Below are 19127 nucleotides of genomic sequence, written 5' to 3'. Positions count from 1 at the left end.
GTCAGTCAAATTTGAGCTCCCTTATTTTTTCTGTAAAGCCAATATCTAGATGAACAATTTTGCTGAAGAAAATGGTGGCCTAGTTCTCTTTTGTGATTTTATAGACAATCTAAAACGCTGGGCATATATGACCCATTATTCCTGAAAGGGTTGAGATTTGTTTTGGAATTCAATTTCAATCGTTATTATAACACTATTTTTTAACCCAGATTGTTTTAGGAATAGGAGTGTTTTTTTTCTGGAACACTGCCACGTTTTTTCATATCGCAGGAATCTCCTTAGTTCTAAGACCCTTTTATGAATTTAAAAAGCATTTTATTTATAATTTCATGTTGATTTTTCAAATCCAAGCTTCTCTATGTCATAACCTTTTTCCAATAAATATTTCCAATTCCAATAAACATCAAATTCCGAAGAATTTCCAGTGTAAATTAGAAAAAAAATCCAGCTTACTTTTTTACAGAATCTGTAAAGATTTTTTTTTCAGAATCCTGGGCAACTAATTAATCTTCAAAGGAAATTCTTCTAAATTTCCAATGGATTTTTTTTTCGTTTTCCAAAAGAAATTCTTAGAAATTTTCAGCAGTTTTTTTTTTAAATTTCCAATAGAAATTATTCGGAATATGCCAAAATATTTCCGATAGAAATTCTTAAGATTTTCCAGTAGGAAATCGAAAAAGTTCGACTGAAACACCAATTCCGATGTTTTTACAAGTGGAAATAACGAAAAAAAATGTACTTTTGTAGTACTTGTAAAGGTCGTACTTTTGAAGCATTTCCAGTAGGAATTCCTTGAAAAATTAAATCAAAATTTAAAAGAGTGTGAAATGTGAAAATTCTTTAAACTTTCTAAATCATTTCCTGTGCATCTTTGCATGGTAAAGATTTAAAGCAATGTTTAGCTGAACCTACAAAGAAATCAAAATGACATCCCGATGAAATTTTGAAATGATTTCTGGTTCAAATTCAAAAAACATGAACCTTGAGAATTCTAAAGATTTATTCTTTGGAAATTCAAAGAATTTTAATCCATATATCCATAGACTCTTCCATTGAAATTCTAAATAATGCCTCGAATAAAAGAATACTTGAAAAATTTAAAAAAATGTGATAGAATTCACAAAGAGCGTAAAAAAGTATTCCGAAAAATTGAAAAAAAAAATCAACGGGAATATCAAAGTGTTTCATGTGGCTTTGGCTCCATATTCCAACTGGAAGTTGATCAGCTTTTCAACTTACTTTTCAATATTCTACTAGCATTTCCTCAGTTATAAATTGAAAGCTTTTATATGCCAGCAATTGCACGATTATATATCTTGTGTAGCAAGTACGATGGATACACTATACCTAGAGTGTCGAGAATGTTTCCCACCCGGAAACATCCTAGACAGGAACGAGAATCGAACTCGTCATCTCCGGATTGGCAATCCTCGCAAGGCTAACTGGAGACTGGACATTTTGAAGTGCACTTCTCAAATTGATCGAAAAACTTCTTTTGTAAATGAAGAAGAATATCTGGTGAAGATTCGGAAGATCTTGTCGAAGAAATACATTAGAATGTTTTTCCACCGAAAATTATATGTATTTCCCACGGGACTGTTTTTCATTTTCAGACAGAATTCACATGGATTTTTTTCGGAGTTTTAAGGAAAAATTTTCGGAATTTACACTGGAGATGTTTTGTTTTCTTTTTCATTATCAATTTGTAGCAAAATTTCCAAGCAAAATTTTTCAGAGAGAATTGTTCAAGAAAAAATCTGAATGCCAGCACTTTATCAGGATTGTTTGAAGTAATGTCAAAGTTTTTACAGGAAATTACTTTACTTGATTTTTCCTGAATATCCACATGGAATTTTTTTGAATTTTTCTTCTTAAGATTTTTTGGATTATTGTAAAAACATGAACATTTTTCAAAATTGTAGCTGCAGTCCGCTGATGCAAAAGTGTCGGCGGCGTGATGCCAAAAACCATCCGCGGCGGATTTTAAAAAAAATATTTTTCCATTTTTCCTTTCCAAATTTTTTTTTGTGGAAATTGAGACTGAATGGCAACTTGTTTTTTCGTTTATTTTTGTATGGATATAGGATCTTAGGCTAAGATGGTCAAATAATGCAGATATGCATCGGCGTTGCGACCGACACTGCGTTATCGATTTTTCTCAATGCACACCTACGTCTTTTTAACGCTGAGTTGAAAAGACGCTACGTGGGCATCGGCCCTTAGATGCGCTTTGCGTTTAATGATTAAATCATTGAATTTTAATGATTTGTATTTTTTACACCGCTATTGTTATTCACCAAAAGTTTTTCGTCTAAAAAAAACCACGTGGTTCGAGAGCAACACCCCCCCTCCCCCCATGTGGCTTATCGTGGTCATTTTGCAACCCCCCCCCTCCCCCCATATATGACCACGTGGTTTCTGGACGGCCCCTAGAAAAAAATCAACTCTTCTATATGCGCATACACTGAAGGAAGAGATGAATATTGAAATGTATTAAAACAACATAGCCAACAGTTTATTTTCCTTTGAAATTTTCACTGTATATGGCACTGTATATGGCACATCGGATAAAAAATTAACAAAAACGACCGGATTTAAATGTTAATTATACTTTTCATGAGACGAGTTCGAACTATCCTATTTGATTCCACCATTCGATTGTACCTTTGACAGATACGTATTTCAACCTCAACAGTAAGGCCGTCTTCAGTGTCTCGTACTTGGCACGACAGTCGAATCTATATAGTACGAGACACTGAAGACGGCCTTACTGTTGAGGTCGAGATACGAATCTATCAGAGGTACAATCAATCGATGGAATTAAATGAGATAGTACGAACTCATCATGGGGCCCTCCTTAGCCGTGCGGTAAGACGCGCGGCTACAAAGCAAGACCATGCTGAGGGTGGCTGGGTTCGATTCCCGGTGCCGGTCTAGGCAATTTTCGGATTGAAAATTGTCTCGACTTTCCTGGGCATAAAAGTATCATCGTGTTATCCTCACGATATACGAATGCAAAAATGGTAACTTGCCTTAGAAACCTCGCAGTTAATAACTGTGGAAGTGCTTAATGAACACTAAGCTGCGAGGCGGCTCTGTCCCAGTAGGGGGATGTAATGCCAATAAGAAGAAGAAGAAGGCAAACTCATCTTATGACAAGTGAAGACATTCCACTAAAAGCTCAGCATAACTTTCTTATGCAAATTATACTTTACCGCCCATTACTCATATGGTCATATGTCCGTTTAGCATCTGAGATACTGTTGAAACAATATATGAGCCAGCCCTTTTAAAGTAAAATACTATTAGTGAGACCATCGCAACTACGATAATTCTTCCCTTAAATTATAACAGATAAGTTCTGCGCATAGTTCATATTTCTCGCTACATAATATGTTTTTCATGAATTAATTTGAATAATAAAATCAACAGATCAATATGAAAGCTTTGAATGCAGCACTCAAACTAATTCATAAAAAAAATGTTACTTAGGTCCTTTTGAAAAGTTAAGCGAGATTTATGCAGGGAGTCGAGTGAAGTACGAGACACTGAAGGTGGCCTTACTATTAACGTCGAAATACGTATCTGTAAAGTTACAGTTAAGTGATGGAATTATTTGGGATAGTACTAGCTTTTCATATGACAAGGAAGAAATTCCACTCTATCGGAGTGAAATGACAGATGGACTGAGCTTGGTATGCTTCGATACTTGTTTTATGATGCATGGAGAAGATTAAAAAGCTGATGCAGCATCCCACTGGATATTGTACCGAATATTGCATACAAGACAAGCTTTTATTCCAAGCTGCATACAACACTAGCGCACCTATATTTCAGTTACAGTAACAGTATTGCATGCTTGCAAGCATATTTTTATTTATCCCTGATAGCCAATAATTGCCAATAATATTATGATTAAACTGCGGTTATAAGTGTATGTGTGTGTCCATTCTAGCCCCCATTGACTGGCAGTGATGTTATGAAAAAAGCTGACTCTTGTCATAACACGAGTTTGTCCCATTTAATTCCACCAATTCATTGTACCTTGACAGATACGTATTTCGACCTCAACAGTAAGGTCGTCTTCAGTGTCTCGTACTTGACTCGATAAGTCGAGTACAATCAACTGGTCAAGTGGGCAAGTCGAGTCAAGTACGAGACACTGAAGACGATCTTACTGTTGAGGTCGAAATACGTATCTGTCAAGGTACAATCAAGTGGTGGAATTAAATGAGATAGATAGCACAAACTCGTCTTATAACAAGTGAAGACATTCCACAACAAAGCTCAACATAATTTTCTTAATAAAAGCTGTCTGTTTTACTGTCAGATTTAGATGATTATACTGCGGTTATAAGTGGCCCAAAACTGTTCCATGTACATAAGGACCCTGGAAGACATGCGACACATATGAGTATTAATTTGGACCGCAACTAAAACACATATACCAAGAGGACATAAGTAGGTTAATGCAAAGGTTTCTGATAGTAAAGTTGGGCAAAGAGGATCTGTTAAGGGGAGGTCCCGGTAGCTTTGAGCCAAATTTTCACAAAGTTGGTAAGTTTTATTTATTACTTGCAGACCCGACGAACTTCGTTTCGCCTAAAATTGATTTAAACCCTGATTAGTTTTTGAGTTATGCAGAAATTTCTGTTTCATTTGTATGGGAGCCCCCCTTTCCAAAGGTGAAGAACGAAGATATCTTAAGAACCTTCCCCGGCCCCAAAAATCTTTGCATATAAATTTTCACTCTGATTGGTTCAGTAGTTTCGGAGTCTATAAGGTTCAGACAGACAGAAATTAATTTTTATATATAAGATTTTCACAAAACTGGTAAGTGGATGAAGCATTTTCTATGCCTGCCATTGCATGAGTATGTATCTTGTGTGGCAGGTAAAAATATATTTTAGTTACAAGATAAACATTGTCGCTGTCGTCGCTGTCCGGAACATCTTTTGCTGGCGAGGATAGGGGATCTTAATGTCAATGAAGGAAAAATACATACGATTTGACAGTTAGGTACCACACATGTTTCGGGCAGCAGAACAAAGGGAACCGAAGCGGCAATCTTTATCAGGTAACTAAAATATCTTTTGGCTGGTACGATGGATACACTAAACCCAAACGAAAAGTTGTGTCAGTTTTTGCATTAAGCGTTTTGTATCAAATCTCGCATGCAAACCGCTCAGATAATGTTATATTTGTTACGCCCACTCATTGCACTTAATCGTTTTATTTGGTTTCGATCAATACATCTAACCGATTCTCGATGGCTCCTCCAGTAACAAATATGTGCATCGTGCACAGCAGTATAAATGCAGCTCACACAATCTTCCCGACTACGTTTAGCTTGATGGCTGAGAAGGACGTACATAGCGCCAATTCCACTAACATCACCCTTTGCTATCTCTATTACCTTTCTACCTGTGATTATATGATTGTTATCACATTCATGCATGCATTCTCTGGTTGGGTGTATGTCCAGGGTGTCAAGAAAGTTTCCAACCCGAAAACATCCTATGCCGGACCTCGCAAGGCTAACTGAACACCCGTTCAAACATATTATCAGTTTGCAAATAAACATTATATTTTTGCATAAAAGTGAATCTGTATACGTATAATTAATAATAAAAAAACCCAGATTAATCCACCTAGCGGCGATGCCTTTCTCGTGCATCGTAAAATGTACTGAAAAAATCACATAGGAAAGGTCAAAAAAGCACTTTAGGGGGATAGATCGCATATTTTCCATCATTTTGCATGTTTTTACATTAATTACTATGCATTCCCACTATTCTTGAAAAAAAAAATTCTCGATTTTGAATTTTTTTTTCCAAGGGAGGACCTTTTGGAAAAAAACAATGGTTTTTCAATAATTCCGAAATGTAATGTCCAATCGGGCCAATTTTCAATAGCAAACAATGGGACCGCATTCCCCGTCAAATGCAGCTTGTTGCGAGTAAATCGGGTAATGCTAAGTTCCAAAAAGTGTGTCTACAAAATTTGTACACATACACACATACACATACACACACACATACATACATACACACAAACAGACATCACCTCAATTCGTCGAGCTGAGTCGATTGGTATATAACACTATGGGTCTCCGAGCCTTCTATCAAAAGTTTGGTTTTGGAGTGAAATTATAGCCTTTACGTATACTTAGTATACGAGAAAGGCAAAAATAATGGAAGTAAAAGGAAGATATTTTTTTTCAAACCCTGTATCCATATAGTTAAATTTTGAATTTTAAAGATATTTTTATTTGTACCAAAGTCAGTACAATGGTAAAAAAACACTTTTTGTGTTTTGCGTCTTTTAGAACTCACGCAGTTTTGCAGAGGTGTTGCCGTAAGGCATATTGGCCGCCATTTTGATTTTTTACGTTTGAAATTAAACTGAAAATATAGACCTTTTCCAAAAAAATCCGAGTTCATTGAAATATTCATCGGCCAGCAGCGGATGTTACTTTTCCGACCGATAAGAAGTAGAATCGTGAAAAAGATGAAGCTCGTGGTTAAGTCCATAGGTAAACCGTCTAGTTTTACTCTAAACAGAGTAACTGACAATTAATGTTGCACTCGAAAGGAGGTAAGTTCGTTTATTTGGTAGGCTCAGGCGTGTATAACACTTTACGGCGCCATGGAGCATACTCAGGGCCGGATTTAGCGAGAAGGGGGCGAGGGGGCCGACAGTGTGTGGGGGCACCAAAATGTACAAAAAAGGTTGGTTTTGGTACATAACATTTGTGGGGGAACCGCAATCAGGTACAATCAGGAATCAGGTATCAGAACGTCTGTTCCAGGGGCACGTTCACCTCAATTTGGTAGATTTGTGCCATCACCTTCACAGCCTTTCTCATCACGTACCTGACTGAAAATGAAGTGAACAAAAAGGAAAGGAATATGAATGGGAGAAAAATGGGTTTGTTTGGGGTTTGGAGTTTGAGACCTTTGGGACCTTTGAGGAGCGGAGACGAGCCAGCCTCGGGCTGAAAGTCTCTTTAATAAAGACAAAAAAAACCTTTTAGGAGGGCATAAAACGTATACAAAAGCTCATAGCTTCTTACCACAACGGGTTATGAACAACAGAATACTTTGAAGGTTCAGGCTTCTGTAGTCAACTTCACTTAGTATGTGTTTACCAAATATTTGGAAATGCAATTCAGTAGACTGGGCAGTTACATATCAGATGAAAAGAAGTTCCATAATCGGATTCACAACCATTACAGACAAATAATTCACACGTTGAATATTTGCCATGTGATAGTTGAGTCGGCAGTAGTGATCAAGACCTTGACTAAGACACTGCAATTCTGTTTAGACAGATTAGCTAAATAGTTTGCTACTACCGGAGATGGTTCTCGGATATATAATTTTGTTTGTCGACATGAATCGAAACTACTCCAATGCCTATTGTGCTGAGTTGATGCCCAAGAACTAATCAAACGCTTCACCCAACACTTAGATATTGAAATAGCTGGCTCAGGGCCAATAAAGTCTCGTGATGCTCCAGTGCGAGCTAACTCATCAGTCAATTCGTTTCTAGCTATGGAAGAATGACCTGGTACCCATATAAGGTGTAACGTATTCACTGAATTAGGTTCCTCAATTTGAGTTCGACATGCGATAACTAACTTCGAGTTGGCCGTTGCGAGAGAATTAATAGCTGCTTGGCTATCTGAACAGAAGTGTATTACTTCGGCATTGGCCGAAAGCCATGCACGCCTTTTTAATTCTGAACACAATGTTAGGAGTCCAGGAGAACTTTGAATCTAAAATTAGACCCACATACTTTACTTGATCAGTTACATTGATTTCAGAACCAAAAATATGTAATGGACGAATACCATTACAGTTACGTTTTTCCGTGAAAAGTACAATAGATATTTTATTCGGATTAACCGAAAGGCCATATTGGCGACACCAACTTTCAACTGCCTTAAGAGCGTTTTGCATCAAGTCGAATAGAGTAGTAATAAACATGCCGACTATCAATATTAGATAGTCGTCGGCAAATCCATAGGTAAGAAAACCGCCATTATTGAGTAATCTCAATATCGTATCTGCCACGAGGCTCCACAAAAGTGAAGATAATACTCCCCCTTAGGGGCAGCCACAGACACTTAATTTCCTAATCGTTGCTTAATGTAGTGTCGATTAGAGATGTCGGTTTTTAAGTATCTGGTGAATCCATTTGATTATTATATTAGGTAGTCCATGACTAGGATAGGATGTGACAATTCAATTGAGACTGCCTTGTTGTTTTTTAGTCGGTTGCTCTGACGAGGTGGTCACCAGTGCAGCCAAATTAATTTGATACAAAATCTTCCAAATATCATGTATCAAAAGTTGATGGTTTTCTTTCCGTTTCATCCATTATTTATGTATGAGAAGCGGAAGACTAACAGAAGGAAGTTTTCGCTAATGAGAATATGACTTTGATATCAAAAATGACAGAAAAGTGAATGATAATGCTTAAAATCAACAGTTTGAAACCTCTACAACACTTGAGCATAATTTATATGGCGTTTGCAGTTCAATATGCATTAATTTTGTGTCAAAAAACTCGAACTCAAACATTCAAGTATATGGCTTAATATCAACTTTACATACCAGCAACACGGCCAAACTAACAACATGCTGCCCTACGAAAAACACGCCGCCGCCAATCAAAGTAATCGATTGTCAGTTTCAACCAATCAGCAACCGGTACGATTGTGACAGAAAATCGGTACGATTTTTAATGACTAGTTGGCACATCCTATCCTAGGTCCATGACAACGTGCGGCTTCCAATATTGCATCGAAAGACACGTTGCTAAAAGCACCCTCAATATCTAAGAACGCATCCAAGAATGATTGCTTTTGAGCAAATGATTTCTCGATGTCGTAGACAACCTTGTGTAGGAGAGTCACGGTGGACTTTCCAGATTGGTAAGCATGTTGATTAACATGAAGAGGCATGTTTGCCAAGCAGTCATCACGAATGTGAAGCTCGATAATACGTTCTAAGCATTTCAGAAGAAATGAGGTCAGACTGATGGTTCTAAAACTCTTTGCTTCTTTATACGAAGCACCGTCCTCCTTTTGGAATAAACTTTACAGTGACATCTCGCCAGGATATGGGAATATACCCAGTAGCAAAACTGAATACTAAAAGTTTCTCAAAACATGTTTGGTATCCTCAAAACCCATCTGAAGAAGAACGGGATAGATCCCATCATCCCCTGGGGATTTGTAAGGAGCAAAACTGTTAAGAGCCCATTGAAGCGATAATTTTGATTCTACGAGCCTGAGCCTAAAACCCATGACTACATGAAAAGACATCAGGAACATCCGGAGATGCTATATCTACACATCCAGGGAAGTGCGTATCAAATAAGGGCTCTAACGCTTCTTCGTCAGAAGAAGTCTAGATCAACATTTGAAAAGGGCGTAACAGCCAAAATTTATTCCTTCTGATTCTTCGTCTACATATAAAGCTTGTATATGTAGATGAAGAATCAGAAGGAATAAATTTTGGCTGTTACGCCCTTTTCAAATGTTGGTCTAGAAGTGTAGTCGCCATTTGGCTTGCGAATTTCGCCAACTTGGAAATCCTTGGATCTCGCAAGAATTTTTTTCAATCGACTGGCTTCACTCAAATTGGAAACATTCGCACAAAGGTTATTCTAGCCGGATCGTTCAGCATTTTTTTTATATCCACTGAAGAGATCTCCAGAGGAATCCAAACAAATCAATCATCCAACACAATTAGCACTGTAGCCAATCCAAAAAAAATGAATTACTATATATTGGTAAATTTATCTAGAGGATCTATACAAAAAATACGCTACTATAAAACTACTTTGATTCTCGGTAGACAAATAGGAAACCTTCCTTCCCCAATCTATTCCCGGTAGTGTAAAGCGCTGCGACAACTTTACTCAAATATTCTGTTTCAACTATTATTTTATTTAATCAGACTAAGGCCGAAGTGGCCTGTGCGGTATATAAGAGTCTTCAATTATCTCTTATATTGTTCGTAATGATTGGTTTTCTAGGCGGCTTATTGGGCCAGCGCAAACCTCCTGTCTCGTCGGAGGGCCGTCGTGTCAGGGCTGTTTAGCGTCCCATCTAACACCAGGACTTGGGCTTGTGCGCTTTGAGCGGCACACGGTCGCTTTGGTGGGGCCTACTTGCGGATACATGCAGCTTTTTATAGAGGTTTAACAGGGCCCACTGTCAAACCCCACCACATCCTAGGCAAGCCCCACAACTTGTTGATGGCCTGGGGAGGGATCGTCAAGCCCTTGGACATAGTCCCTGCTGCCCGACTGTTTCAACTGACTGCATCGTAAATTCTCGAGTAAGCGCAAAGAGCTTCAGTGAAGTTTTGACAAAATAATATTGCTATCATTCGTTTTTGGACCTAGGTCGGAATTGGAATCCACCTCTACCGGGAATACATGTCACTACCTTATACGAGTTTGAATTAATTTAATTGAATATTTACGTTCTACTAGGACTTGATGAAAAAAATAATCCAATATTTTAATATGCATTGATTGATTTATTGCAATTACCATCACATTTTAAACAATATTTGAGGTTAAATTCACAAAAGCACGTTTTTTACACACGCACATACATTCATTACCTCAATTCATAAAACTTAATTAATCGTAATACATAGCATACTTGTCTCTATGTAAGCTACGTAAAATGGAGAAATAACTCTGAGATCTCAATTCCGAACGAAAGTAATAACCAGCGCCATGAGTTTGGTCTGTGCATAACAACAAAAAGTGCAGTTATGTCAACATCAATATCTTGTGTAATCTGTAATGACGTTTTTACTTTCCGGTTACATGCGAATGTGGCATCTGATCACCAACTCTCGCATCTAAATACATGACTTTTGTATAATCCGCGGAAGCACCAGGCCAGTAGAACAGTTAGCATGCGGAGAGACAAGAGTGCGTGCTCTTTCGATACCGGCGGCATCGCTTGTTTTGTTTGAGGTAGCTGACCGAAACCCAAAACAAGCCGCGCGCCTGCTGTACGGTTGGCGATGCCAGCAGATGGTTGCTTGCCCTTCCGTCAGACATGTGCCGTATTCCGCGGAACAAGCTGCTGACCGCCGTCAGTCGGCGATCCATCATCGAAAAAACATGGTTCGTATCTATACTAGGCGAAGGCCAAGGTCAGAGTCAAGACGCTGCTCGATGAAAATTCGTTCGTTGTTTTGTTTCAGCTACTGCTCGTATCGGTGCTGTGTCTGACCACGTGGTTGACGGCCGTTAGCTGCGGCAAAGTGTCCTGGCCAGCCCTGGAACAAAAGGATGAGTATTTCCAACCACTGATGCAATCATTTTCAAAATTTCCTTTTCACGATATCTACGAGACGGCTCCCCACCCATCGGATCTGATGCTGCCGGGAGCACGGTTGAACAAGATGAAACCGATGCGCGAGTGGTCACGGAAGACGGCGAAGGAATCCGGTAACGTAAAATCCGATGGAAGTACGCAGTGCCGGTTATGTGATCTGCTGTCGTCGATTATGGATGGGACGAATGAACAACGAAGAAACGCCTCTAAAAAGCGAGTTCGACCGGTGAAAATGCGAAAGCTCATGAAATATTGCAGGAAGAATTAGTATTAAAAATTGTCATTAAGATTTATTTAATTAATACAACATGTAAAAGTTATTTATGTTGATTTCTGATTTCTGAGTGTGTTCAAACGAGAGATGTTGAATTTTGGTTTTCCAGCAATTTCAGCAGGGGCCTTCCTTAGCCGTACAGTAAGATGCCCGGTTATAAAGCAAAACCATTCATGAAAGTGGGCATAAAAGTATCATCGTATTAAAATCATGATATACAAACGCAAAAATAGTCTTAGAAACCTTGCAGTTAACTATTGTGGAAGTGCTGAATGAATACTAAGCTGCTAGACAGCAATGTTCCAGTGAGGGATGTAATGCCTATAAGAAAAAAAAAAAAAGAACAGCACTATAATCCCGAAACCAATGAAATTTCATAGTTCTCGAACGTAGAGAAAAACGATTCATACCTCCTTAGCTTAGTCTTGCTGAATGATTTGACATTGATCCCGAAGGGTTTGGATTTGGAATAATTAATTTGCACAAATTTTAATTTTTTAATTTTTTTTATTTACACAGTAGAGTATTCTATCCAAGCAAACTGGCATACTCTTTGTTAACTTTCCGAATTGTATCCACTGCGTCTCCCACGACTTCTCCAGGAGCCCCGGAAACGGTTGCAATGAAATCTGCTATAACCTTCATCATCATTTGAAAACTTTCACCTGGTCTCCAGTTAGTTGCCTAAAATTCATGAAAAAACGTGCTTATTAAATATGTCCCACCATAATGATCAAACCAAAACTCACCACTGTATCGATGGCATCATTCAGGTTGAACACCACTGCCGGCTTATTTCCGACTCCGCCTTCGCCGGTATCGCTTTGAACAGAATCGGCTGACGGCCTCCAATCGAACAGTCCACCCTGTCCGAAGAATCCCAGCGGACCTCCGTGTGGTTTGTGGTGTGGTCTGTGATGTGGATTGTAACCTCCTGTGCACGGGTACCCTCCTACGGCATCGTAGAAATGGTTGTTGAACACGGCCCCTCCAGTATCCGCGTGACTCGTATCGTGAGCACCTCCATGCCCATTGTAGTTATTCGACGGAGAGTAGTAGTTCACATCGGCCAGCACCAAGTTCAACGGTGGGATCAACGTTTTTGGGTCAATCTTATTTCCGTTGGAATCGCGACCCGTTCGGAGTCGATTGTAGAGATCATAGGGAATGCACGGCTGCCCGGGCTTCCGTCGTTTAAATTTGTGTTTGTACTTGCGGCGATTCTCGCCGAACAGATTTCCGAATCCGCCAAATTTGTTGTTGTCATTGAAGTTGTACAACAAATTGTTGAATGTGACTGGTTTACTACCGTATCCGGTGCTGCCACTGCTGTAGTCTGCTTCAGCATTTGTCGGTGGAGGGTCGACTCCATCCACCGCATCTCCATCGTCGTAGTCGTCTTCGGGTTCTGCTTCTATCGGTTCGTCGTTTTTCGCCGGTGGAAGTCGATTGAAGTGAGCATTCGGTGCCTGGTTGAATGCTTGTCGGGTTGTACTGAAAGTGACATAAGGACGAGGAGTGGTCGATGTTCTACGGTGGTAGTCTTCTTCATCTTCATGTTCGTAAACGCTGTATCGACTGTAGATGTCCAGATTTTTGTTTTGGCTGGACCCACCTTGAATGCTGCGACCTTCCGGTGATCGCGATTCACCGCTACGATCTCCGTTTGCTCGAGTTCCATCCGGAAATGAGAACGGCCTTCCGGTGGATGCTTGGAATAGTATACTTAGAAGAATAGTTTTCAACTGAAATAAGAGATGAAAATAGTGTAGTCAACTAGAGGAAAGGTCAATTTACTTTGAAAAAAACATTTAATAGCTTCGTTTTGTATTTGATCTATATTTAACAACTTTTTATGACAGTAACGGGTTAAAATATGATAAGGATAATAAAATCGAAATACAACTGAATGACTTTCACTACAGCTTGATTAGTTCTCAACTCCTGGGCTGCTCAGATTTTTGAAACAAAACATGTATTTATCTAGATCCTAATCAATAATAAACAGTTACTATCTGCGTAAACATGTCATGCTAAGAAATCAAGGTTAAAAGAAATTTGCATACAGAATTTTATTTTACATTGAACGTTAATTTCATTTTCGACACATTTGGGCAGGGACATCTAGGGAATCTGCTGGACAGGACAGAAAGTGGGGAAAAGGGGGCATCGCGCGGCTACCTTCTATCAAAGTTGGGAACCGGCTTTATAGTACTGGGCAAGGTGCGCCAACACGTGATTGGGAGGCAGCCAATCAACGCAAGGGTGTGCAGGCTGAGGATAAAAGGCCATTTCTTCAACTATAGCATCATCCACGTGTACTGCCCACACGAAGGGAGATCCGACGACGAGAAAGAAGCGTTCTATACATAGCTGGAGCAGATTTATGATGGATGCCCACTGATGGTAAGCATATGCGGTATTTCGAAAAAAAAAATCGTTTTAGAGCATTCGAAACGAAATTCAGCGGAATTTGAGTTTGGCGAAATCTGGTTTTCTGATTTCGTTTCGTATCGTTAAATTTAAAAAATTTCGATAGAAAAATCGTACTTTTAACGAATTTGAACGGAATTTCGCGGAATTTCGAAATGAATTTTTAATAATTTCAATGTTTATATCATAAAAAATTCGGCTACGCCGCCCAATCAAACTCTATTCCAAATTTTATATATATTTATTCTTTCACTAAATTTCACTACATAATACAATTATGTATCTTCAACAGAGACGGATTTAGCTTTGCAATTGGAAATGCCATTAATGTTTTGTTGAAAATGTATAAAACGTAATGCATAAAAGATGTTGATTTAAGGTCACTCCTGACGGAATCCAATTTTCAAAGTACTCGCGTTTTCAAGGGCACACCATTCGATACGGAAGCAACGCACAACTGTCATTTTTATTTTTTCACGCATGCTGCGACGCAGCAAAGCTGAAAAAATAAAAATGACAGTTGTGCGTTGCGTCCGTATCGAATGGTGTGTCCTTGAAAACGCGAGTACTTTGAAAATTGTATTCCGTCAGGAGTGACCTTAAATAATATTGTTCAGTGAAGTAAAAATAATTTGTAGATCTCATCGTTTTGGTTTGCTATATTTTTACTTAAGTTGACTGAGTTGTGTATGTAATATTAGAGTGGGGCGTCATGTGTGTGTGTGTCATCTACATCGCACCCAGCTGGGGGCGTTGGTGAAGTGTACTACGAATAATTTGATCATATCTCATGCTCCGTAATGGTTCCCCTAATGTTACGAAGACTAGTACTACAAGAAGGATTCACTTCTGAAGCAAGAAAGGTTTCTTCAGAATGTGCAGGGAATGGGATGTGCTAGTTGTTCATAACAGGTACAGCAAAACTTCACAAGGACGCCCTTATTCGTACTAACTATTCGGGGAATAGAAGGTCGAGAAGAGCCACCGTTGCTAACTAAAGCGTGAACCGGATACCTGGGACTCCAACAATATCCGCGACAATAGAAGCAAACGATGCCCTGTGCGTATTTAATGTTCAATTTTTAAGTTAATAAAGTATAATTGAAGAGATAAAGGAAATTGGAACGTGCTCACCAGTTCAATTGAGAAGTTTTATTGCTAAAACACTGCAAATAGTTTACTGGAAATCAGCAATAACCGTATTTTTTTTACGGAAGTCTGTTCTTTATTTTGCTGAACTGCAGAAATTAAAACTGACTGTGTATTTTTGATTATTGCGACAACTGTTAAGATACTCAAAATTACCTTCATCCTATAACTTCAGTAGACCATCAAAACCATCAACTTTAGTAGGCTCAAGTCCCCTCTTTACTCTTAATTATTCAGATCTGTTACAGATTTCTTTACATTTTCATGGAATGTGGAACATTTGCCGGGTACCAGGCAATGCGAGCAAGATACGGGACGCAGGATTCGGGACGTTTGGGCACTATAAGATAATGCCTGCACTGCATACAGATAGCGTGATGGTGTTGCTAGAGTAAGCGCATTCCTCGGCTATTATTGTTAAGGTTTGACTACTACCGAATAGATTTTTTCTAATTTCCGCCACAGAATTTTTCTAATTGTTCTCGCAAAACATGAGTGAGAAGTGAAGTTATGAAACGAAAAAAGGTTTCCATCTAGCAGTCACGATTTTCGTCGAAAAGTCGAGTTTTGTACTGCAATCAACAGCTTTCATACTGCTTAGATCTGTTGAAAAGACTATTTTGGTAAGTTTTACAGATTCATTAATTTAGTTGAAAATTTGCTTGGAGACTTCATTCAAGATGTTAATTGCAATGGATGGGTGGCACTTTAAATCTGTAATACTTTTCAAAATGGCGAGCAGATCTAATCAATATGAAATTTGTTGGTTGCAGTTAAAAATTATGTCCTGGAAAGATCAAACATAAATATTAAAATGAAAAAAAAAAAATGGGAAAACTCCTCGGATTTGTTTAAGAATGTTTTCTAAATCCTTATAATTTTCCGATTTTTTTTATCGCCGGAAAATTCGAGGGGGTGGTTGTGGTAGGGTAGAATACGGCTTTGGCAGGGTGCGACATTTGTTGGCACCCTCAACAATATTTGCGATTTCCAGCAAACATACACTATTTATGAACATAAATTTGATTCAATCACACAATTTCAAGTCTAGGCTTCCATTTGAATAAGTTGTTTGTGTAAAAGTAGCAAGATTTGACGAATTAATCACCGAAACAAATTTGCACACACGAAATCCTTGCCATTATTGCATTGCCCAAGAAAGCAGCAGACGAAAAGCAAACTGTTACTTACTTTTTTGGATCGCCTGTTTCTTCTCTTTATCGTATATGATACGACAATTTAGGTACGTAAACTACTTTTTACACTTTATTACCACTTGATTATCACCACAAATAGCAAATTTATCCAATATTTGCTCTATGTTTCACTAAATAAAATCGGGATTGTTCGTTTTCTTTGACAGCAGCGCACTTCGGAATAGAGCGAGAGAATGTGTTTGTGAGCATATCAAACACACGCTAAAAAATACCACGCACAATACCATGTGATTTGATTTTAGCAAAACTAAGAACAAAATATCCGGCGTTGGCATTTATTTTAAAAAAGTGTTAGAATACAAATGCTTCTATTCAGATTTTTACTACACCGTAGTATTTTAAGCCTTATGTGGCTGACAGAACCGTTTTCCTTTTGCAACTTTAATACTTTCCAAGCTCATAAAAAAAATCATAACCATTCCCGTTCCTACATAGCGCATTTCAACCATAAATAATTGCCTACTTTTAGGGTATAATCAATTATTCAACTGTGAAACGTAGTGTACGAATGAGGTGGCTCCAGCTCAATCTTATGTGTATAGATTTGGTTTTACATAGTTTACGTCGTTGTACACAACCCCCATGATTATTTTGATGAAACAAACATATCATGTAAGGACCTTCAAATCTAAGGACCGTAAAGAGCATATTTGAAACTGGTTGATAGACTTTTGCTTACGCGTGAAGACTCTAAGGCATCACAAAAGACAAAATATGTAAATCTTGGCAGCGGACGAAAAGTATGTAAGTTCCCTTCTCCAAAATGGCCAACATTATTGAAATAGGTTAAAAATGGTAAAAGTTATGAAATTGTCAATATCTGGGTACACGGGTACCCTATCTGCCATTCACGTCTGTTTTTTGTTGCCGCATAAGGGGTAAGATTTGATTTACAATGCAGGCTTGTAAAATGTCATCTGCATGTCATTTGACTTCTTCCACATGACATAAAATTGATAAGAAAATTATTTTGAGCTTTTTAGTGGAATGTTTTCACCTGTCATAAGACGAGTTTATACAATCCCATTGAATTCCACCACTTAATTGTATCTTGACAGATACGTATTTCGACCTCAAAAGTAAGGCCGTCTTCAGTGGCTCGTACTTGACTCGACTAGTCGACTTAGTCGACTAGCCGACTTAGTCGAGTCAAGTACGAGACACTGAAGACGGCCTTACTTTTGAGGTCGAAATACGTATCTGTCAGGATACAATTAAGTGGTGGAATTCAATGGGATTGTATAAACTCGTCTTATGACAGGGGGATAAAATTGATGCCAAGGCTAAAATTCATGTTTTGTTTTAAGCCAGTTTTGATAATTAATAAAAATTTCTTCCAAAATTGAGTGCAGCGAGATGAGCGTGCGGCCGATTATTATGAATGAATTTTACTACTAGAGGATATAAACAACCAGCATATGCCACCAATACATTGTTAGTTTTCTATTTCCATGTCTAGTTGCTGAAGGGAGCAAACTCATTGCTGATAATAGAAATTGCTATGCCAATAGAAGAAACGTTGACCTGTTATTTTATATTAAACTAGCTTTATGTACCCGGCCTTGCTCGGAATTGCCAGTTTGATTCGCAGTTTTTTTTTCACAATCGGAAAATGAATAAACCAATTGGTCAACAGGATAATTGCGTTTTCTTATCGATACTTCATCATTTGATCAGAAGAAGGCAGATTTCATTTGAAAACATTGACTGGTTTTGAAGAAGGGAGCAAACCCATAATCGCCATATTCCGGGCAAACGTTTATTTCTAAAGAAGGAAAAACATCCACCGATGCCTTATTCCGGGCAAACGTCTATTTTTAAAGAAGGGATCACATTCACCATCCAGAAGGAAACACATTAATCATTGCTTGTCACTGGGCAACCATAATTTCGATAAATGGTTAAATTGATCGATAACTAAACAATACAATAATGGGTTCAGAAGTTAGGCTGGAGCATACACACAAACATACAAACATTGAGTTTTATATATCTCGGGTACTTATTCAAAAGGACGTATGTGATTTTGTAAACAAAGATGCATACGTCGATTTGTCAAATATGATGGCACTCCTACGCAAACCAACACAACGAACATGTAGCCGAAACCTCCCCCTACCTGTATGTGGCGATGGTTTGCGTGGGAGTGCTATCAGATTGCAGAAATCAACGTTTAAATTTTTGTTTACAAAATCACATACGTCACATACGTTGAATAAGTATCCGAGATATATAGATAGCTAATAGCTATATGTATTCGGCTTTGCTAGGGACTGAAAAGTAAATTATTCAATTAAAATGTCCAATGCTGTAGCACAAAACCCACAGAGGTAGATCTACCGCTCATAGAATTGTTCCTTTGTATCAATCTATTTTTATATATTTGTTTGGCCCTTCTACCTTTTCAATAAACATCTTCCAAAAATAGAGAATAAGTGTACCAAATCTGGTTGTAATTTATCCTGGGAGTTACACTGAATTGCTCATTTTTTTAAAGACAACCCTTCCCCCATAACTTCCCTTTTTCCCCAATGACCCTCCACCTCCTTTGTTATCTTCTCCTTGGGATAGAAAATGTGTACACCAATTTTGGTTGAAATCGGTCCTGGGAGTTAGGTGTTACACTGAATTGCTCTTTTTCTAAATACAACCCTTCCCCCTTACCATCCCTTTTTCC

At 38.4% G+C, this 19127-nt stretch overlaps 2 protein-coding genes across 2 annotated transcripts in view; one reads left to right on the top strand and one right to left on the bottom strand.

Annotated features, from left to right (window-relative positions):
- The first annotated feature begins 11004 nt into the window (after positions 1-11004).
- LOC134227622 (uncharacterized) lies at positions 11005-11645 on the top strand. The gene is made up of 2 exons (XM_062709236.1): positions 11005-11163; positions 11244-11645. The coding sequence occupies exons 1-2, from the start codon at positions 11071-11073 to the stop codon at positions 11643-11645; spliced, it is 495 nt and encodes a 164-aa protein (XP_062565220.1). The 5' UTR covers positions 11005-11070.
- A 506-nt stretch (positions 11646-12151) lies between these two features.
- Positions 12152-19127, bottom strand: part of LOC134220936 (uncharacterized) — a 31489-nt gene continuing 24513 nt past the window's right edge. Inside the window, exons 2-3 of the mRNA XM_062700079.1 lie at positions 12401-13396; positions 12152-12335 (exon numbers count right to left, since the gene is read on the bottom strand). Of these exons, the coding sequence (XP_062556063.1) occupies positions 12180-12335; positions 12401-13396 (1152 nt within the window). The 3' untranslated portion in view covers positions 12152-12179. The remainder of the gene's footprint in view (positions 12336-12400; positions 13397-19127) is intronic.

This window comes from Armigeres subalbatus, chromosome 3 (genome assembly GCF_024139115.2).
Source record: "Armigeres subalbatus isolate Guangzhou_Male chromosome 3, GZ_Asu_2, whole genome shotgun sequence".
Classification (NCBI taxonomy): domain Eukaryota; kingdom Metazoa; phylum Arthropoda; class Insecta; order Diptera; family Culicidae; genus Armigeres; species Armigeres subalbatus.
Note: the sequence above shows the minus strand (reverse complement) of the source record. Positions and strands in the feature narration are given on the sequence as shown.